Source organism: Xenopus tropicalis, chromosome 6 (assembly GCF_000004195.4).
Source record: "Xenopus tropicalis strain Nigerian chromosome 6, UCB_Xtro_10.0, whole genome shotgun sequence".
Taxonomy (NCBI): domain Eukaryota; kingdom Metazoa; phylum Chordata; class Amphibia; order Anura; family Pipidae; genus Xenopus; species Xenopus tropicalis.
Genome location: NC_030682.2, coordinates 149,038,834 through 149,062,808, shown reverse-complemented (window position 1 = coordinate 149,062,808; position 23,975 = coordinate 149,038,834). Strand labels below are relative to the sequence as shown.

Genomic DNA, 23,975 nt, shown 5'->3' with positions numbered 1-23,975 from the left:
ACCTTCCTGCCTGGGAGATTCCTCCCCATAGACCTCAACTTCACAGAGGGTGAGAAATTCTGCCCTCCTGGGAATAACCACACTCACATAGCGACCCTCCATCCCATTACAGTGTAGAGTGATGGTGTCTTCTGAGATGTCGTTGATGATCCCACATCTGGGGAATAGAAAAGTTAGCTTTGCTCATTGCTTTAATAAAAAAACGCTACAATTAATGAATAATTTAGTTAGTACATGAGATTTTGGATGGTAGCGTTGTTGTTTGTGTTGTATTAGTTCCTTTCTCTCCCATTCTTATATTGTACTGTATATTCTATGAAGAGCTCTCCTTGGACTTGGTTTTTAAAGATTTGCCCTATATATCTAGGCTAATTTCTCCAGGATAGTCCTGCCCTGCCAAAGCCTGCCCAGCCCCATACTGAATCCTGCATTCCGTGTATCCCTGCCCAATATTAATATTATAAAATGGAGTATTACTTGCTTGCCTACATTAGTTCTGTATGATATACATGTACTGATCGGGAAGCATCTTCCCATAGTCCTGATGGATCTTCCAACCGTCCTTCACAGATGTGGAAATGGATTCTGCTTTGGGTCGGGTTTAGAGTGTTAATGAGGAGCTCATTAGGCTGAGGAGCTCATTAGGCACCGAGACAGTAAGGTACCAGCTAAAGCGCCAGATTGAAGTGCCATTTGGAATGTAAAGACTATTTTTTTTCAACTGTACTGGAGAAGCTTCTCAGTGATGCTGTGTCTATTTGGGTCGGACGTTCCTACTCACAAACAAATAAAATAAATACAATGGAGGTGTTTGGGACTCACACTGGGTTGTTGTTCTGTGGGACGTTTCCAACACGAATTTCGGCTCCTCTCAGACGCTCACTGTGTTCATCCATCCTGTTCACTATGACCACAGACTCAACTTTGTACCTTTTCTTCAGGTCCAGCCGCCACCAAGCTGGATTGTCCTGACTGGTGTGGGTACAGGGGCTTTTGTGGATATCTGTCACTTTGATGCCATCGATAGCTCTTTCTGCATAAAACTGAGTTCCATGGCCGTAGGTGGAGCTTTGCCGGGCTTCTCCTGATCTCGCCAGATTCATTTCTACAACTTAAAATTTAATTTTTTTATTATCAACCAAACTTTTAGAAGACAGGAGCGAAACTCCAACTTCAGCACTGGAACTTGCCTTACTATTTCCATCTTGTCTTACTATTTCCATCTTGTCTTACTAGTTCCATCTTGTCTTACTAGTTCCACCTTTCCTTACTAGTTTCACCTTTCCTTACTAGTTCTATCTTGTCTTACTAGTTCCACCTTGCCTTACTAGTTCCACCTTGCCCTACTGTCTCCATCTTGCCCTACTGTCTCCATCTTGCCCTACTAGTTCCACCTTGCCTTACTAGTTCCACCTTGTCTTACTCGTTCCACCTTGTCTTACTCGTTCCACCTTGCCTTACTAGTTCCACCTTGCCCTGCTGTCTCCATCTTCCCCTACTGTCTTCATCTTGCCATACTCGTTCCACCTAGCCTTAATTTTTCCACCTTGCCTTACTTTTTCCACCTTGCCTTACTACTTCCACCTTGCCTTACTAGTTTCACCTTGCCCTACTGTCTCCATCTTCCCCTACTGTCTTCATCTTGCCCTACTGTCTCCATCTTGCCCTACTGTCTCCACCTTGCCTTACTTTTTCCATCTTTCCCTACTGTCTTCATCTTCCTCTACTTTCAACAAAAATCTCCCATAGATGTCAGTGGTAGCCCCTCTATATCTTTCATAATCCTAATTAAAATCTACACCCAGCTTGTCCACCTTCCTATAGAATGTTCTTGGGTTACAGATAGCTTTATCTCTATGGACGTCTTGTTGGTCCCTTGATGTTCTCCATTGTCTTATCCATCCATTGCTATACCCATCTGTCATGCAAATGCTTATCAGAAAAGAAATGTCCTGTTCAATCTTTTGGATGTTGATTTATTACCAACAGAAATTCTTCCACAAAAGGAAACCACAATTTTCCAATTGGAATGAAAGCCAATGAAACCCAACACCTAAAGCAGTTTGTTTGTATTGTTTTCCACTGCTGTAATCACATAAACAAGAAAAGGTTTTAATTTGCGTAATAACTTTTAGAAGTAAATTTCGAGACTGGGAAATAATTATATAACAGTTGGATAAGGTTGGAAAAGAGCAAATTAGATTGTCGAGGGGCCAGTTATACTTCCATAAGGTGAAACCAGAGATAACTCAAGGATATTCCGTGGGAACATTGGGCAAACTGGGTCAGGGAGATATTTCATAGAGATATAGTGCCACTGACACCTACATTTTGGATTCTTGATACTGATATCTGTGTATTATGCATTATTAAGAGACATAATATAACGGTGCAAACTGGTTCTTCTCCTTTAGTAGATTTCCCAGCTTGTTCCTTACCTTCCTGATTGGGAGATTCCTCCCCATAGACTTCAACTTCACAGAGAGTGAGAGGTCCCTTGCGTCCTGGAATAACCACACTGAGATAACGACCCTCCATTCCATTGCAAAACAAAATATTTGTTGCTTGAGAGACATCATTGATGGTGCCACATCTGGCAGAAAGGACAATTAGTTCATTAATATGCCAGCAGGGCTTAGTGGTTTTTTATTTTTTTCAATTTAAGCCCCCTTAGATGTCCAGCCTTTGCCCAGAGCCCCACCCCTGCAGTACAAAACAGTGTATCAATCACCGTTTCAAGAATGTCTAGGGCAGCAAATACATATTTAACCCAAACGTCATCCAAATGACCTTCAGGCTGAGCTTCCAGGTGTATTTAGAACATCAAATGGCCATTCTTCCTAATTCCTTCAGGCTAACCCCCCCGCCACTATTTCAAGCTGCCCATGGGGCAAACCTACACTTTGGAAGCCACTGTGATAGGCTTAGGGGAGATGTAAGCAGTGCCGTTGCCTATTGGAACTTAGCTCCAAAACTGGATTTGGCTTTTGACACAGTGGGGACAAGAGCTGTATTGGTGAATGACTACCTTCGATAACTGAGCTTGAAGCAGGGGGAGTTCTGAGACAGGGGCAAAACAGAACTGTCAGATTAGGCGAGGGCACCTTATTAAAGAAATACTGGACAATTACTGTACTTTAAACATTACCAATTGAAAATACATCATGATCACCAGATCCAGCTCATTATATTGAAGTCCCATGGATATTGTCATTGGATAAAATAGTTACTCCAGGGCCAGAACTAGGGGGAGGCAAAGGAGCCCCTGGCCTAGGGTGCAAGCTTGGAGGGGTGCCAGGCAAGTACCTCTCCTGCCTACCCCTGGTTTATGCTTCCTTGCAGGGGCCTAGTTGGCTTGGCCGTCCCTAGTTTACTCTTCCACAGCCTCCATCAGAAATTATGGGTGGCTATACAAGGAAATTAGTTGAGTTCTATCCTACAGTGATGAATGCAGGGGGTACAGAGGCACCATCACGGCCCAGATACTGCTTCATTTGCTTGGGAGTGAGAGGACCAAAGTAGCCCCTACTCAAAAATCCAAAGTGATGGGTGGAAATGCCTCATGATGATACCGTATATATTGATATCACAAAGAAAGAGAGAAAGTGGAACTCACACAGGGTTGTTGTTTGTTGGTGAATCTCCAACACGAATCTCTGCACCTTTCAGGCGCTCGCTGCAACAATCTCCCCTATTCACTACAATCACGGACTTGACCTTGTACCGTTTCTTCAGGTCCAGCTGCCACCAAGGTTGATATTCGTTATTGGTGTGGGTACATGGACCTTGGTGGAGATCTGTCAGTTTAACACCATCGATAGCTCTTCCAGCCGTTAACACAAGTGCATGGTTATAGTCAGAGCTTTGTTTGGCTTCCCCGGATCTTGCCAGGTTTACTCCTAAAACTAAAGTTGTAATGTAATGTTAAAGATGAAGCCTTCTTACAGTTCCGATGTCATTGTTGATGTGAAATATATATTCTTTTTACACAAATATATGTTGTAAAATAATAGAAAAACTATAGAAGAAAAATAAACCCAACTTGGAGCTTGAGAAGTCAATATTGATGGATTCCCATTGATTCTCACTGCCTCTACTGAAGCAAAGCCAATATTACCAGCAGATCTTACCTTCCTGGTTTGGAGATTCCTCCCCATAAACCTCCACTTCACAGAGGGTGAGATATTCTGCCCTTCCGGGAATAACCACACTCACATAGCGACCCTCCATCCCATTGCAAGAGAGGGTGATGGTGGCTTGGGAGACATCAGTGATGGTTCCACATCTGAAGAACCCAACACACATTGACTGGATTACTAAATGGTATCAGGATCAAAGGAACGATTTACATTTGACCTTTTATGTTATAGTTATCAAAATCTAAAATCCATGATCCCACGAGCAAAGCAGCATTATCCTTATCCCTAACAGAAACAATGATTATCTAGAAGAAAGTGTGCTGTGATAGAACAACAACTCTTGCCAATGTTCATAGGATATATTCCCCTCCCAGACACATATGGACCATGTAGTAAAAGTGGCAAAGTTTGTCTCAGGTCTAGTAACCCGTAGCAACCACTCAGCAGGTAACAATTACTGGTTAAGTGTTTCAAAGCAAACATCTGATTGAATTAGTAAGTCTATGCACCCTGGAACTGGTTAATTCTCTGTAGATACAGATGGGGTCAGTATTTGAACACACACAAAGAATACAAAGATAAAGGGGTGTCTGGAACTCACATAGGGTTGTCATTATCGGCTGAATCTCCAATAAGAATCTCAGCTCCAAATAAGCGCTCACGGTGCTCATCCATCCTGTTCACTATGACCACTGTCTCGATCTTGTATCTCTTCTCCAGCTGTAGCTGCCACCAAGGTGCAGTGTCATTATTGGTGTGGGCACATGGGTATTTAGAGACATTTGTCTCTTTGCTGCCATCAATAGCCCTTTCAGGAGTGAACTGAGGTCCATTGATGTATAAGGAGCTTTGCTTGGCCTCCCCCTTTCTTGCCAGATTCATCTCTGAAACTTAAATTTTAAAATTATATCACAGACTGTCCCATCTGGAAACCACACATTGGTGTACTAATCAAATTAGTTAACTGAAAGCAAAGCAGATGCTTGATCATCATCATCACTACCAACACCACCATCATCATCATCACCACCACCACCATTATCATCATCATCACCACCATCATCATCATCACCACCACCACCACCATCATCATCAACACCAACACCACCATCATCATCATCACCACCACCACCATTATAATCATCATCATCACCACCACCACCATCATCATCACCACCACCATCATCACCACCACCTTCACCACCACCATCATCACCACCACCACCACCATCATCATCACCACCACCACCACATCATCATCATCACCACCACCACCAACATCATCATCATCACCACCACCACCATCATCATCATCATCACCACCATCATCATAACCACCATCATCATCACCACCGCCATCATCATCATCATCATCATCATCATCACCACCATCATTTAAATCAGTGCTGTCCAACTTCTGTTGTACCGAGGGCCGGAATTTTTCCGACCTACGTGGTGGAGGGCCGATAATGGAAACCAGTTTTGACCACTCCCCTTTTTGAAACTGCACCCACTTGAAACCACACCCATGTTATCACATGACCATACCCATATTAATGGTTGTAGTACAGCAAAAACCTGCCATACTCTGCCTGCCCTAACCTGCCTGTGTGTGCCATACTCTGCCTTCCCTACCCTGCCTGTGTGTGCCATACTCTGCCTTCCCTACCCTGCCTGTGTGTGCCATACTCTGCCTTCCCTACCCTGCCTGTGTGCCATACTTGGCTGGTTTGTGCCATACTTGGCCTGTGTGTGCCATACTCTGCCTGCCCTACCCTGCCTGTGTGTGCCATACTCTGCCTTCCCTACCCTGCCTGCATGTGCCATACTTTCACTGTGTTTGCCATTCTTGACTGGTTTGTGCCATACTTGGCCTGTGTGTGCCATACTCTGCCTGTGTGTGCCATACTCTGCCTTCCCTACCCTGCCTGTGTGTGCCATACTCTGCTTGCCCTATGATGCCTGTGTGTATGGCACACACAGGCAGCCTACTGTGACACAATGCTGGCACTGCTCCAACAGTCTGCACAATAACTATATATTAAAAAACTTTTTAATTGCAGTACCACCTCAGTATATGTTCTTTTTGTAGTGTGCAGGGATTATTTGTGGGTTTCTACTGCTCCTGAGGTGTGAACAGGGGAACAATGGGAGTGATTACAGCCTGAGCCTGAGGTGTGAACACTGCAGGGGTTGAACAATGCAGAGATTAAAAGGTGTGAACAGTACAGGGGATTACATTTTTAAACAATACAGAGGGATTACAGCCTGAATCTGAGGTGAGAACCATGCAGGGGGGCAGTTAATCTCAGTACTGATACCATTTAAAGCTTACACAAGAGTAAGCCATCAAAGCAGCCAGACAGGTGGGGGGCCACACAGAGGGGGGTCGCGGGCCGCCAGTTGGTCAGCACTGATTTAAATAATAACAAGGGAAATAGCAGAACCTGTGGCCATGGGGTTACATGGGAATATTTTAGTTATGTGTCCAGACACCTACTTAACCCCTATACACCTGGACTAAATACATTTTGCCCACCAGGTGTGTATGTGGGGTTGGGTGGGGGGGATACCCCTTTTACATTTTAAAATAAACTTAATATTTATTTCTAAATTATTTTTTGCCAAAAAGTAAATGTATGAGCCCGTTAGTTCTGTTAAAAAATACAGGATTAATCAGGGTATTAAAATAGTCAAACTTAGAATGCATAAAAACCGCACGGTTTGTTAAATCCTGCTTGAGTAAAAATTAATGTTCAAGTAAATAAATTACAGGTTTTCCTGTAATTTTTTAGAAGTTTAGAATTAGGGCCTTTATGCTCTATGTAATATTTTGTGAGTGAGGATCCCGCTGTCACCCCCCCGAAAGGTCATTCATATTAGGGTTGTACCAAATCACATATTTAGGTGAGTCTAAGCCTTTTTTTCTAGTATTTCGGTCCAAACTCTCTTAAAATCTTTAGTACATTTCCCAGCTTGTTCCTTACCTTCCTGATTGGGAGATTCCTCCCCATAGACTTCAACTTCACAGAGAGTGAGATGTTCCTTGCGTCCTGGAATAACCACACTGAGATAACGACCCTCCATTCCGTTGCAAAACAAAATATTTGTTGCTTGAGAGACATCGTTGATGGTGCCACATCTGGCAGAAAGGACAATTTGTTCATTAATATGCCACCAGGGCTTAGTGGTTTTTTATTTTTTTCAATTTAAGCCCCCTTAGATGTCCAGCCTTTGCCTAGGGCCCCACCCCTGCAGTACAAATACAGAAAAATGTTGGTGTATCAATCACCGTTTCAAGAATGTCTAGGGCAGCAAATACATATTTAACCCAAACGTCATCCAAATGACCTTCAGGCTGAGCTTCCAGGTGTATTTAGAACATCAAATGGCCATTCTTCCTAATTCCTTCAGGCTGACCCCCCCCCTCACCACTATTTCAAGCTGCCCATGGGGCAAACCAACACTTTGGAAGCCACTGTGATGAGGGGAGATGTAAGCAGTGCCGTTGCCTATTGGAAATTAGCTCCAAAACTGGATTTGGCTTTTGACACAGTGGGGACAAGAGCTGTATGGGTGAGTGACTACCTTCGATAACTGAGCTTGAAGCAGGGGGAGTTCTGAGACAGGGGCAAAACAGAACTGTCAGATTAGGCGAGGGCACCTTATTAAAGAAATACTGAACAATTTCTGTACTTTAAACATTACCAATTGAAAATACATCATGATCACCAGATCCTGCTCATTATATTGAAGTCCCATGGATATTGTCATTGGATAAAATAGTTACTCCAGGGCCAGAACTAGGGGGAGGCAAAGGAGCCCCTGGCCTAGGGTGCAAGCTTGGGGGGGTGCCAGGCAGGTACCTCTCCTGCCTACCCCTGGTTTATGCTTCCTTGCAGGGGCCTAGTTGGCTTGGCCGTCCCTAGTTTACTCTTGCACAGCCTCCATCAGAAATTATGGGTGGCTATACAAGGAAATTAGTTGAGTTCTATCCTACAGTGATGAATGCAGGGGGTACAGAGGCACCACCACAGCCCAGATACTGCTTCATTTGCTTGGGAGTGAGAGGACCAAAGTAGCCCCTACTCAAAAATCCAAAGTGATGGGTGGAAATGCCTCATGGGGATAACGTATATATTGATATCACAAAGAAAGAGAGAAAGTGGAACTCACACAGGGTTGTTGTTTGTTGGTGAATCTCCAACACGAATCTCTGCACCTTTCAGGCGCTCGCTGCAACAATCTCCCCTATTCACTACAATCACGGACTTGACCTTGTACCGTTTCTTCAGGTCCAGCTGCCACCAAGGTTGATATTCGTTATTGGTGTGGGTACATGGACCTTGGTGGAGATCTGTCAGTTTAACACCATCGATAGCTCTTCCAGCCGTTAACACAAGTGCATGGTTATAGTCAGAGCTTTGTTTGGCTTCCCCGGATCTTGCCAGGTTTACTCCTAAAACTAAAGTTGTAATGTAATGTTAAAGATGAAGCCTTCTTACAGTTCCGATGTCATTGTTGATGTGAAATATATATTCTTTTTACACAAATATATGTTGTAAAATAATAGAAAAACTATAGAAGAAAAATAAACCCAACTTGGAGCTTGAGAAGTCAATATTGATGGATTCCCATTGATTCTCACTGCCGCTACTGAAGCAAAGCCAATATTACCAGCAGATCTTACCTTCCTGGTTTGGAGATTCCTCCCCATAAACCTCCACTTCACAGAGGGTGAGATATTCTGCCCTTCCGGGAATAACCACACTCACATAGCGACCCTCCATCCCATTGCAAGAGAGGGTGATGGTGGCTTGGGAGACATCAGTGATGGTTCCACATCTGAAGAACCCAACACACATTGACTGGATTACTAAATGGTATCAGGATCAAAGGAACGATTTACATTTGACCTTTTATGTTATAGTTATCAAAATCTAAAATCCATGATCCCACGAGCAAAGCAGCATTATCCTTATCCCTAACAGAAACAATGATTATCTAGAAGAAAGTGTGCTGTGATAGAACAACAACTCTTGCCAATGTTCATAGGATATATTCCCCTCCCAGACACATATGGACCATGTAGTAAAAGTGGCAAAGTTTGTCTCAGGTCTAGTAACCCGTAGCAACCACTCAGCAGGTAACAATTACTGGTTAAGTGTTTCAAAGCAAACATCTGATTGAATTAGTAAGTCTATGCACCCTGGGACTGGTTAATTCCCTGTAGATACAGATGGGGTCATACAGTATTTGAACACACACAAAGAATACAAAGATAAAGGGGTGTCTGGAACTCACATAGGGTTGTCATTATCGGCTGAATCTCCAACAAGAATCTCGGCTCCTAATAAGCGCTCACGGTGCTCATCCATCCTGTTCACTATGACCACTGTCTCGATCTTGTATCTCTTCTCCAGCTGTAGCTGCCACCAAGGTGCAGTGTCATTATTGGTGTGGGCACATGGGTATTTAGAGACATTTGTCTCTTTGCTGCCATCAATAGCCCTTTCAGGAGTGAACTGAGGTCCATTGATGTATAAGGAGCTTTGCTTGGCCTCCCCCTTTCTTGCCAGATTCATCTCTGAAACTTAAATTTTAAAATTATATCACAGACTGTCCCATCTGGAAACCACACATTGGTGTACTAATCAAATTAGTTAACTGAAAGCAAAGCAGATGCTTGATCATCATCATCACTACCAACACCACCACCATCATCACCATCAACACCACCATCATCATCATCACCACCACCACCATTATCATCATCATCACCACCACCACCATCATCATCATCATCACCACCACCACCACCACCACCATCATCATCATCATCAACAACACCACCACCATCAGCATCATCACCACCACCATTATCATCATCACCACCACCACCATCATCATCACCACCACCATCATCACCACCACCTTCATCATCACCACCACCATCATCACCACCACCACCATCATCATCACCACCACCACCACCACCATCATCATCATCATCACCACCACCACCATCATCATCATCATCACCACCACCACCATCATCATAACCACCATCATCATCACCACCGCCATCATCATCACCACCATCATATAAATAATAACAAGGGAAATAGCAGAACCTGTGGCCATGGGGTTACATGGGAATATTTTAGTTATGTGTCCAGACACCTAGTTAACCCCTATACACCTGGACTAAATACATTTTGCCCACCAGGTGTGTATGTGGGGTTGGGTGGGGGGGGATACCCCTTTTACATTTTAAAATAAACTTAATATTTATTTCTAAATTATTTTTTGCCAAAAAGTAAATGTATGAGCCCATTAGTTCTGTTAAAAAATACAGGATTAATCAGGGTATTAAAATAGTCAAACTTAGAATGCATAAAAACCGCACGGTTTGTTAAATCCTGCTTGAGTAAAAATTAATGTTCAAGTAAATAAATTACAGGTTTTCCTGTAATTTTTTAGAAGTTTAGAATTAGGGCCTTTATGCTCTATGTAATATTTTGTGAGTGAGGATCCCGCTGTCACCCCCCCGAAAGGTCATTCTTTTTAAGGTTGTACCAAATCACATATTTAGGTGAGTCTAAGCCTTTTTTTCTAGTATTTCGGTCCAAACTCTCTTAAAATCTAGTGACTTTAGACCACTGGTTAATGGATGATGACTAGTCTTCACATTTTTGGATTTTTTCCATGAGATTTATCTTATTTAAATATACAAATTAGTTTGGATTCAGTTAGAGATTCAGCAGCATCTTTTGTAAAGGGTTTGATATTTGCCCAAATAAAAGAAGGGTTTGGTGCATCCCTAATTCTTTGTTCAAATGTGTAGGTTAAGGTTCCTTTATCCCATAATCCCTTTCACAATATAACATATGAGCAATGTAGAAGGAAGACATTTTATGGAGACCCTGGTTGGTTGGATTCCCTTCTTAGCATCCCCTGTGTGTAGGGGCATCTAGGAACCCTGGTTGGTTGGATTCCCATCTTAGCATCCCCTGTGTGTAGGTGCATCTAGGAACCCTGGTTGGTTGTATTCCCATCTTAGCATCCCCTGTGTGTAGGGCCATCTAGGAACAGTGGTTGGTTGAATTCCCATCTTAGCATCCCCTGTGTGTAGGGGCATCTAGGAACCCTTGTTGGTTGAATTCCCATCTTAGCATCCCCTGTGTGTAGGGGCATCTAGGAACCCTGGTTGGTTGGATTCCCATCTTGGCATCCCCTGTGTGTAGGGGCATCTAGGAACCCTGGTTGGTTGGATTCCCTTCTTAGCATCCCCTGTGTGTAGGGCCATCTAGGAACCCTGGTTGGTTGGATTCCCATCTTAGCATCCCCTGTGTGTAGGGGCATCTAGGAACCTTGGTTGGTTGGATTCCCATCTTAGCATCCCCTGTGTGTAGGGGCATCTAGGAACCCGGGTTGGCTGGATTCCCATCTTAGCATCCCCTGTGTGTAGGGGCATCTAGGAACCCGGGTTGGCTGGATTCCCATCTTAGCATCCCCTGTGTGTAGGGGCATCTAGGAACCCTGATTGGTTGGATTCCCATCTTAGCATCCCCTGTGTGTAGGGCCATCTAGGAACCTTGGTTGGTTGGATTCCCTTCTTAGCATCCCCTGTGTGTAGGGCCATCTAGGAACCCTGATTGGTTGGATTCCCATCTTAGCATCCCCTGTGTGTAGGGGCATCTAGGAACCCTGGTTGGTTGGATTCCCATCTTAGCATCCCCTGTGTGTAGGGCCATCTAGGAACCCTGGTTGGTTGGATTCCCATCTTAGCATCCCCTGTGTGTAGGGCCATCTAGGAACCTTGGTTGGTTGGATTCCCTTCTTAGCATCCCCTGTGTGTAGGGCCATCTAGGAACCCTGATTGGTTGGATTCCCATCTTAGCATCCCCTGTGTGTAGGGGCATCTAGGAACCCTGGTTGGTTGGATTCCCATCTTAGCATCCCCTGTGTGTAGGGGCATCTAGGAACCCTGGTTGGTTGGATTCCCATCTTAGCATCCCCTGTGTGTAGGGGCATCTAGGAACCTTGGTTGGTTGGATTCCCATCTTAGCATCCCCTGTGTGTAGGGCCATCTAGGAACCCTGGTTGGTTGGGTTCCCATCTTAGCATCCCCAGTGTGTAGGGGCATCTAGGAACCTTGGTTGGTTGGATTCCCATCTTAGCATCCCCTGTGTGTAGGGGCATCTAGGAACCTTGGTTGGTTGGATTCCCATCTTAGCATCCCCTGTGTGTAGGGCCATCTAGGAACCCTGGTTTGTTGGATTCCCATCTTAGCATCCCCTGTAAATGTACAGTCATGCCAATTTAAGGGAGGTCCATGGTTGCATTCACTCAACAAATTCAACCAAAGTAACTCAGCAGATATTACCTTGTTGATTTGTAGATTCCTTAACATAAACTTCCACTTCACAGAGTGACAGATATTCTGACCTCCCAGGAATAACCACACTCACATAGCGACCCTCCATCCCTTTGCAGGAGTAAATGGTGATGGCTTGGTTGGTGTCTGTGACTGAGGCGCATCTGGGGAAGGGAACAGATTTAGGGAAAACAATGAGCCCAATAACAATAAATAGAAACTAAGGGATAAGGAATTGCATGAATGTTTCTCTGTTCTTCAACGCACATTGGTTACCAAGTCAGATACTTAAGAGTCTTCCAAACTGATTGTGGGATAATAAATCTAGTATAAATAAATCTAAAACCACTGGACTTGCTAAGTAATCATTGAAGATGTTTCACTACTCATCCGAGCAGCTTCTTCAGTTCAACTGACTGATATGGGAAGTCCTCAGCATATGTACTCTTCAACTAATCCAATCACAATGGCACTTTGTAACTCTTCAGGTGACATCTGAAACTCACAGAGGTGTGAATGTTGTGGGGTTACTTTGAAAGGATTACCAAAGTATCATGCAACTCATCGAAACAGATGTTACTTGTTAGAGTTGCATGAACTAGTCAGTTGAACTGAAGAAGCTGCTCAGATGAGTAGTGAAACGTCTTCAATGATTACTTAACAAGTCCAGTTGCTTTAGATTTATTTATACTAAATATAACATGACCTGGTTGAATGAAAATCTTCATAGTCACTAATTGTGGTTCTTCCTAGTTTGCAACACTTCCGGCATTTGGCGCACAAGTGATGTAAATGCTAAGAGTGCCCTTTGATACAAGTATCTTTAAGCAATAGGGCAATTAGAGGGACTGTAAGTGTGCTAGCTGCCAAAAATGCCTCCTCATGTCTCCTAGTGAAGGACACAGAACAGAGAAACATCATGGAGATGCCTGGGACTCACACTGGGTTGTTATTATTTGCTGAATCTCCAACACGAATCTCGGCTCCCAACAGGCGCTCACTGAATCGATCCATACTGTTCACTATGACCACAGTCTCGACCTTGTACCTTCTCTTCAGGTCCAGCCGCCACCAAGGCTGATAGTTGTTATTGGTGTGGCTACATGGGCTTCTACTGTTATCAGTCTCATCGATGCCATCAATGGCTCTGTCAGCTGTCTGCATGGGTCCATGCATGGAGATAGAGCTCTGCTGGGCTTCTCCTGATCTTGCCAGATTCATGGCTACAAGTTAAGGTTTCATATTACTTTATATTACAAATGGTTCCTTTTTCCCACAGACCAAGGGACAAGCCCTAAGTGTCCCTAATATTTCATATAATCTGGAAACCTTATGGGTACAAAGTAGCTAATAAAAATGCATTATTTTCTCAGTCAGCAATATGGGTTGTCCCTCAGAAACCAGTGGAAGGTCACACTAGCCCTGACCAATTTATGAGCATTTATTTCAGCAATTTGAGAGACAAATATCTGCACAAATAGAATACAAGGTCTAAAAAAAGCCATACCTTCCTCTTGATCCAGTTCTTGTCCATAAACCTCCACTTCACAGAGTGTGAGATACTCGGCTCTCCCAGGAATAACCACACTCACATAGCGACCCTCCATCCCCTCACAGAACAGATTGATGGTGGTTTGGGAGACATTAGTGATGGTGCCGCATCTGGATGGAAGGTTAAAAATAATAGAAAAAGAAAATATCAAGAACAGAACATAGAATTATATTGGGGGTGCTTCTTGGAGTTCCATTATTAGGTGCCCAGATTAAATTTGGTGCAAATTTGGTGCAAATCCAATGTTGTCAGCGTCAGACTGGCCGCCCGGTAGGCCCTGGGGGAAGGCAGCAGGGGCCATTGGGGGGTGCAGGGGCCCCTGAGGCAGGGACCCTGCACCCCCCCAGTTCGACCCTGAACGTTGTTGCACTCCCTACAGAATATTCTGGCTAGTAATACAAGTAGTAGGCAGTCTCAGACATGAAATGGTTATTTGTTGCACAAAACATATTGTTATCCAAAATTCAAAACAATTAATCATACCAAAAGGTCCCTAAACTCCTCCCTCCTAAAGCATTTCACATCATTGGATCTTTAGAGAAGGTATCTGAAGAAGCATCCAATCTTGCCAAACCCATTAGGAGGGAGGAGCTCAGGTACCATGGGACACCTTTTGGTATTATTTTTGTTTTTTTTCACTTTTTGGAGAAATCTATGATTGGTTTATGCACCAAATAAAATGTTTCATGTGTGAGACTGTCTACTACTTGTATTACTATATTGTTTATTCAGGGTCCAGGGCAGTATTAACACATGCGAATGACTCCTAAGTACTTGTTATAACTAATTGTTATGAAATTGTTCTGACTGCAGCTAGGTTCAAGGAAAGTGGCAATATAAACCATTTTCATAAAAATATACTTTTTTAGTAGTATGTGCCATTGGGTAATCCTAAATAGGATTTTTTTAAGTACTAAGGGCCACCCCCTGGGATCATAGGAGTCACAGTGCACACAAACAAGCCAAGGCACACATACATGCTAGGCCCCATCAGCCAATGAATGGGCAGAGTTCTGCCTTTTGCTCCCACACTACTTCCTGTTACAGTTAGAGCTGCATCACTTCCTGTCAGCTGATCTCTGAGGGAGCACACAGCCCATCACTAAATGGCGGCTCAAGGGAAAGGATGTAAAAGGGCAATATTTACTGATATATATATTCCAGTTTGGGGAGATTCTTTAATAGGCCACTTAACATAATATAAACTGTCTGTTGGTTACGTATTCATTCTGGGGGTGTAGTTTCCCTTTAATGTCCCAGTTGCATGGGAAGAAGGGAAGAAGATATAAACCAAGGTTCTCAACTCTAAAATGGAGGCTAGTCATTTTCAGATTTAGAGATTTTCAGATTTAGAGATTCAGAAAAGATTCGAAACCTCAACCAAAGAGAGTAGAGTTAGCGGTTTGACAGGCAGATAAGAAGAGAAAGAACCTCGTGGAACCTTTTCTGTTCCTTATTGTAAAGAGAAGGATGAGGGGTGCCTGGGACTTACACTGGGTTGTTATTATCTGGAGAATTCCCAATGCGAATCTCAGCTCCCAACAGGCGCTCCGGGCAGCAGTCCCTCCTGTTCACTACGACCACATTCTCAACCTTGTGACCCTTCTTCAGGTCCAGTTGCCACCACGCTGGGTTGTCCATATCGGTGTGGGAACATGGCTTTGTATGGTGATTTGTCTCTTTATTGCCATCAACAGCTTCTTTAGCAAGTGACAAAGGAGTGTAGGCGGAGCTCTGTCTGACTTTTCCTTTTCTGGCCAGATTCATCTCTATGGTTTAAGTAGTAATGTGGGTTTATGTGGCTGCTGGTTTCACTCAGAAGGGTTGAACTTGATGGACTAATAAATGTTGAACATCCTGACAAAAAGCAATCTGTTATTGTGCATATTTCCCAGTACTGGGTTTCCGGCACTTACCATCTTGATCTCTTATTTCTTCCCCAGATACGTTTATTTCGCAGAGTTGCTGATATTCAGACCGCTGAGGAACACTCACACTCACATACCGACCCTTCATCCCCTCACAGGGCAGAGTGACAGAGGTTTGTGAGATGTCAGTGATGTTGCCGCATCTAGAGGAAGAACATTTGGTGAATTAAAGGGCAGCAGGATCCGGCAGAACTTACACTCTAAAGTTGCTTTAGTAGTAGTGAAACTGCTTAGAAATTTGTGAAATGGAAAAAATTGGCTCCCATTGTGTAGGTTGGACAGATATCTGCTGGACTTATCCAAGGGTCTTAACTAAAGGTCCCCATACACGGTAAGATCCGCTCGCTTGGCGAGATCGCCAAGCAAGCGGATCTTCCCCCGATATCCCCACCTACGGGTGGGAGATATCGGGGAGCTTGAAGTTAAAAAAAAAATAATCCGATCGTTTGGCCCTGGGGCCAAACGACCGTATTATGTAGGCGGCAATAGGGCAGTCGGTTCGGGGACCGCATCAATGAGCCGATGCGGCCCCCGATCTGACTGAATCTTTTAACCTGGCCGATCGATATCTGGCCAATTTCAGGCCAGATATCGGTCGGCCAGCCCGCTTGTTTCTGCCCATACACGGGCAGATAAGCTGCCGAGTCGGTCCAAGGGACCCATATCTGCAGCTTCTATCGGCCCGTGTATGGGGGCCTTTAAGGTGGCCATACACAGGCAGATTTCAGCTGCTGATTTGAGTTCTCAAGACTTAAGGTGGCCGTACATGCTAAGATCCACTTGGGTGGGTGATATCGGGCTTATTCAGTTGTTTGGCCCTGGGGCCAAATGATTGTATTAGAACGACGGATATAGGTGTCCATTCGGGGACCACATGAATGAGCCGATGTGGTCTCCGATCCGACTAATTTTTAAACCTGCCCGATCGATATGTGGCCAATTTCAGGCCGATTTCCCGTCGTTAGTGCCCCTACATGGGCCAATAAGCTGCCGAATCCATCTAAGGGACCAATATCGGCATCTAGAATCCGCCCATGTATGGCCACCTTAAGAAAGAGGAATGGATTTCCTTTTAGCTTGGCTGCCTTTGTGTAGGTTGGACAGATATCTGCTGAACTTATCAAGGGTCTTAACTAAAGGTATACAAGGGCAGATTTCAGCTGCTGATTTGAGTTCTTGAGAGTGAGTCGGCAGCTTATCTGCCTATGTATGGGGCCCTCCAATAGGCCTTTCCAATCTATATCTGGCCAAAAAGTGGCCAGATGATGGTCGGACAGGATTTTTCATTGGATTAAGGACAGCATCGGCTTATTGATGTGGTCTCACTCCAACTTTTCCAATCCCCCTCATTGCAATGCGATCATTTGGCCTTAGTGCCTTATAGAGCTTGATATCACCAACCCAAGGTGGGCATATTGGGGGAGAGATTTGCTCATTTGGTGAAGTTGCCAAAAGAGCAAATTTCTCCCCCAATATGCCCACCTTGGGTTGGTGATATCATGCTCTATCAGGCCTTACCGTGTATGGCCATCTTAATATTTATCGAAAATTCAAATTTGCCTTACCTCTGTGACACTAGACTCAAAGGTTCCAAAAACACTACTATAACAATGGGTTTAACCCCCCCATTACTCCAGCTTCCTCCCTTCACTGCCTGCTGGAATCTTCCTTCCTGGAATCTGGGTTACAACTAAAGGTCCAAGGTTTCCAGGCCCAGAGCAGACCGATAGTCTCCCAATGAGTCAGTAGAAAGAGAACATAGAACATCTCTGGTGAACCTACTAAGGTTCTGAGTATCTAAACAGGACATTCTTTTTAGCTGAATCTTAGAACTGGACTATTATAATTAATTTAATGAGACACTGTCAACATATCTTCCATGGAAGTCTATTGGAAGATTTGGAATTCTTTCTCGTAAAATTAAATCTTTCCTGTGATAATAATATCCATGTGGAAGGTCATGTCCTACTCACAGACGATACAAAAACAAAGAAGGAGGAGGAAAGTGGGACTCACAATGGGTTGTTAATATCTGCCGAATCTCCGACATGAACCTGGGTTCCAATCAGACACTCCCAGCAGCAGTCCCCCCTGTTCTCCATGATCACCGACTCAACCTTGAGCTTCTTCTTAAGGTCCAGGTGACACCAAGTAGAGTTGCCATTGCTCCTGCCGGCACAGGGGCGGGCGTAAATGTTCCTCTCTTTATAGTCATCAATGGGAATTTCAGTACCATCGTCAGAGCTTTCCATCCTATCCAGTATGTATGGCACCATCCTCTCTAAAAGAATGGAAAAGTGATTTTAGACTGACACCTGTCTCTGGCCAAACAAAGTTCTACAGTTCTGTTAGACCAACGGTGCTGCTCATGGGAATGTCATGTCCAACCCTTAAGCAGGTAGAATTACATAGTTACATAGGGTTGAGAAAGACCATCAGGCTAAACCCTTCCAAGTGAACCCAGCACCCACAAACCCATAGTGACCTGTCTATCCACTCACATACAGACCCACACTGACCTATCCACTCACATACAGACCCATACTGACCTATCTATCCACTCACATACAGACCCACACTGCCCTATCTATCCACTCACATACAGACCCACACTGACCTATCCACTCACATACAGACCCATACTGACCTATCTATCCACTCACATACAGACCCACACTGACCTATCCATTCACATACAGACCCACACTGACCTATCCACTCACATACAGACCCACACTGACCTATCTATCCACTCACATACAGACCCATACTGACCTATCCACTCACATACAGACCCATACTGACCTATCTACTCACATACAGACCCATACTGACCTATCCACTCACATACAGACCCACACTGCCCTATCTATCCACTCACATACAGACCCACACTGACCTATCTATCCACTCACATACAGACCCACACTGACCCATCTATCCACTCACATACAGACCCACACTGACCTATCCACTCACATACAGACCCATAGTGACCTGTCTATCCACTCACATACAGACCCACACTGACCCATCTATCCACTCACATACAGACCCACACTGACCTATCCACTCACATACAGACCCACACTGACCTATCCACTCACATACAGACCCACACTGACCTATCCACTCACATACAGACCCACACTGACCTATCCACTCACATACAGACCCACACTGACCTATCTATCAACTCACATACAGACCCACACTGACCTATCTATCCACTCACATACAGACCCACACTGACCTATCCACTCACATACAGACCCAAACTGACCTATCCACTCACATACAGACCCACACTGACCTATCCACTCACATACAGACCCAAACTGACCTATCCACTCACATACAGACCCACACTGACCTATCCACTCACATACAGACCCAAACTGACCTATCCACTCACATACAGACCCACACTGACCTATCCACTCACATACAGACCCACACTGACCTATCCACTCACATACAGACCCACACTGACCTATCCACTCACATACAGACCCACACTGACCTATCCACTCACATACAGACCCACACTGACCTATCCACTCACATACAGACCCACACTGACCTATCTATCCACTCACATACAGACCCATACTGACCTATCCACTCACATACAGACCCACACTGACCTATCCACTCACATACAGACCCACACTGACCTATCCACTCACATACAGACCCACACTGACCTATCCACTCACATACAGACCCACACTGACCTATCCACTCACATACAGACCCACACTGACCTATCCACTCACATACAGACCCACACTGACCTATCCACTCACATACAGACCCATACTGACCTATCTATCCACTCACATACAGACCCACACTGCCCTATCTATCCACTCACATACAGACCCACACTGACCTATCCACTCACATACAGACCCACACTGACCTATCCACTCACATACAGACCCATACTGACCTATCTATCCACTCACATACAGACCCACACTGCCCTATCTATCCACTCACATACAGACCCACACTGACCTATCTATCCACTCACATACAGACCCACACTGACCTATCTATCCACTCATATACAGACCCATACTGACCTATCCACTCACATACAGACCCATACTGACCTATCCACTCACATACAGACCTACACTGACCTATCCACTCACATACAGACCCATACTGACCTATCCACTCACATACAGACCCACACTGACCTATCCACTCACATACAGACCCACACTGACCTATCCACTCACATACAGACCCACACTGACCTATCCACTCACATACAGACCCATACTGACCTATCTATCCACTCACATACAGACCCACACTGACCTATCTATCCACTCACATACAGACCCACACTGACCTATCTATCCACTCACATACAGACCCATACTGACCTATCCACTCACATACAGACCCACACTGCCCTATCCACTCACATACAGACCCACACTGACCTATCCACTCACATACAGACCCATACTGACCTATCCACTCACATACAGACCCACACTGACCTATCTATCCACTCACATACAGACCCACACTGACCTATCCACTCACATACAGACCCACACTGACCTATCTATCCACTCACATACAGACCCACACTGACCTATCCACTCACATACAGACCCATACTGACCTATCTATCCACTCACATACAGACCCATACTGACCTATCTATCCACTCACATACAGACCCACACTGACCTATCTATCCACTCACATACAGACCCATACTGACCTATCTATCCACTCACATACAGACCCATACTGACCTATCTATCCACTCACATACAGACCCATACTGACCTATCTATCCACTCACATACAGACCCATACTGACCTATCCACTCACATACAGACCCACACTGACCTATCCACTCACATACAGACCCACACTGACCTATCTATACACTCACATACAGACCCATACTGACCTATCCACTCACATACAGACCCACACTGACCTATCCACTCACATACAGACCCATACTGACCTATCCACTCACATACAGACCCACACTGACCTATCCACTCACATACAGACCCACACTGACCTATCTATCCACTCACATACAGACCCATACTGACCTATCTATCCACTCACATACAGACCCATACTGACCTATCTATCCACTCACATACAGACCCACACTGACCTATCTATCCACTCACATACAGACCCACACTGACCTATCTATACACTCACATACAGACCCATACTGACCTATCCACTCACATACAGACCCACACTGACCTATCCACTCACATACAGACCTACACTGACCTATCCACTCACATACAGACCCACACTGACCTATCTATCCACTCACATACAGACCTACACTGACCTATCCACTCACATACAGACCCACACTGACCTATCCACTCACATACAGACCCACACTGACCTATCCACTCACATACAGACCCATACTGACCTATCCACTCACATACAGACCTACACTGACCTATCCACTCACATACAGACCCACACTGACCTATCCACTCACATACAGACCCACACTGACCTATCCACTCACATACAGACCCACACTGACCTATCCACTCACATACAGACCCACACTGACCTATCCACTCACATACAGACCCATACTGACCTATCCACTCACATACAGACCTACACTGACCTATCCACTCACATACAGACCTACACTGACCTATCCACTCACATACAGACCCACACTGACCTATCCACTCACATACAGACCCATACTGACCTATCCACTCACATACAGACCCACACTGACCTATCCACTCACATACAGACCCATACTGACCTATCCACTCACATACAGACCCATACTGACCTATCCACTCACATACAGACCCACACTGACCTATCTATACACTCACATACAGGCCCACACTGACCTATCTATCCACTCACATACAGACCCATACTGACCTATCTATCCACTCACATACAGACCTACACTGACCTATCCACTCACATACAGACCCATACTGACCTATCTATCCACTCACATACAGACCTACACTGACCTATCCACTCACATACAGACCCACACTGACCTATCCACTCACATACAGACCCACACTGACCTATCCACTCCCATACAGACCCACACTGACCTATCCACTCACATACAGACCTACACTGACCTATCCACTCACATACAGACCCATACTGACCTATCTATCCACTCACATACAGACCCATACTGACCTATCTATCCACTCACATACAGACCTACACTGACCTATCCACTCACATACAGACCCACACTGACCTATCCACTCACATACAGACCCACACTGACCTATCCACTCACATACAGACCCACACTGACCTATCCACTCACATATCCACTCAACAGATTCGCTCATCATTAATGAACAGATCCTCATTTTTTTTGACCTGGGATGAATAAGGTCAACAGTAACTGAAACATAAAAACTGAACACACCATTAGCCTTCCAAATCACTGTCAGCCATGGGCTTGGTGATTGGGGGTTTGACACCCTCGTACCTGAACCGAACAACAAAACACTGGCACCAAAGCAGAACACGTGGGTGAAACCTTGCACGGACTGTAATATTGTGGGCGCAATGTATTTATAATGATCTTAGCTAATTCTTCAACTTATGTGAAACAACCAAATGAATTTCATTACTTTTTGGCCAACTTAAGGTCTGAGCCCATCCAATCATCAAAGACGTCAACAGGATCCTGATGAACATCATCCTATTGAAAAGGAAACAGCTCAGTCATAAATAGATATTAAGTTGTTGAATAGTGTTTTGGCCCCTGGTTCACAAAAAAAGACTGTATAGAACTAAAGAAGAAATGAAGAAAACAGCAAATACACAAATAGAATAATTAAGGACTGGCAAAGCTGTTTATATTGCAGAAGAGGAGCTTAATGTATGATTACTATGTATACTGCTTGCTTTGTCTTCATCTGCACTACAGAAATAGGGGTTGGTAGCACTAGGTAGGTACCTAATATATAGGGGCAGAGACAGGGGAAAGTGTTGGAAGGGTTACTGCCTGCCCTGCTCTCATTTCCCTACAGAAATAGGGGTTGGTAGCACTAGGTAGGTACCTAATATATAGGGGCAGAGACAGGGGAAAGTGTTGGAAGGGTTACTGCCTGCCCTGCTCTCATTTCCCTACAGAAATAGGGGTTGGTAGCACTAGGTAGGTACCTAATATATAGGGGCAGAGACAGGGGAAAGTGTTGGAAGGGTTACTGCCTGCTCTGCTCTCATTTCCCTACAGAAATAGGGGTTGGTAGCACTAGGTAGGTACCTAATATATAGGGGCAGAGACAGGGGAAAGTGTTGGAAGGGTTACTGCCTGCCCTGCTCTCATTTCCCTACAGAAATAGGGGTTGGTAGCACTAGGTAGGTACCTAATATATAGGGGCAGAGACAGGGGAAAGTGTTGGAAGGGTTACTGCCTGCCCTGCTCTCATTTCCCTACAGAAATAGGGGTTGGTATTTATAAAGGGAGTTAGAGACAATGCAAAGGTTTCTATTATTAAATAACAATAATAAATACATGCCTATAATACTGTAACTAACCTTTTATGTTTTATGACGGTAGTTTATATATATATCTAAAAAGAATAATGATAAATCTTTTCCATTAGAAATGAGAAGCGCAGTGATCTCACCTGATTCCGGATCCGATACACATCTGCCTGTCGGACCCCCGCGTGGGGTATAAATACTTGTTACTCCCTGCCCCCCGGGGTAACAGCCCTGATGAACTTATGATTCATCTCTTTTCTATGCATTTCCATGGAATGTTCCTCTTTTGTGGTTTATTCACATTTCGTAACCGTCAGCGAAACCGAGTGTGTCTCATAAAGGGGACACGGAGCTTCTTCTGAAACCCCCCATTGGGCAGCCATGATGGGTAATATTTGGAAACAATAATTACATTAAAAAGGTCAACTTTGTTGAACCCATA

General features: G+C 44.5%; 1 protein-coding gene across 3 annotated transcripts in view; it reads right to left on the bottom strand.

The window, feature by feature from the left end:
* Positions 1-23,714, bottom strand: part of fucolectinloc100491211 (fucolectin uncharacterized LOC100491211) — a 40,519-nt gene extending 16,805 nt beyond the window's left edge. For 2 of the 3 annotated variants that reach the window (XM_031904035.1, XM_031904036.1), the window contains exons 1-18: positions 23,677-23,714; positions 22,672-22,742; positions 18,016-18,280; positions 15,988-16,142; positions 15,564-15,840; positions 14,027-14,181; positions 13,460-13,742; positions 12,529-12,683; positions 9,444-9,732; positions 8,830-8,984; positions 8,316-8,604; positions 7,127-7,281; positions 4,741-5,029; positions 4,131-4,285; positions 3,617-3,905; positions 2,439-2,593; positions 823-1,111; positions 3-157 (exon numbers count right to left, since the gene is read on the bottom strand). In XM_031904035.1, coding sequence (XP_031759895.1) covers positions 3-157; positions 823-1,111; positions 2,439-2,593; positions 3,617-3,905; positions 4,131-4,285; positions 4,741-5,029; positions 7,127-7,281; positions 8,316-8,604; positions 8,830-8,984; positions 9,444-9,732; positions 12,529-12,683; positions 13,460-13,742; positions 14,027-14,181; positions 15,564-15,840; positions 15,988-16,142; positions 18,016-18,280; positions 22,672-22,742; positions 23,677-23,699 — 3,604 coding nt within the window. In that variant the 5' untranslated portion in view covers positions 23,700-23,714. The remainder of the gene's footprint in view (positions 1-2; positions 158-822; positions 1,112-2,438; positions 2,594-3,616; positions 3,906-4,130; positions 4,286-4,740; positions 5,030-7,126; positions 7,282-8,315; positions 8,605-8,829; positions 8,985-9,443; positions 9,733-12,528; positions 12,684-13,459; positions 13,743-14,026; positions 14,182-15,563; positions 15,841-15,987; positions 16,143-18,015; positions 18,281-22,671; positions 22,743-23,676) is intronic. The other variant, XM_031904037.1, reaches the window with a different exon arrangement.
* Positions 23,715-23,975: the final 261 nt, after the last annotated feature.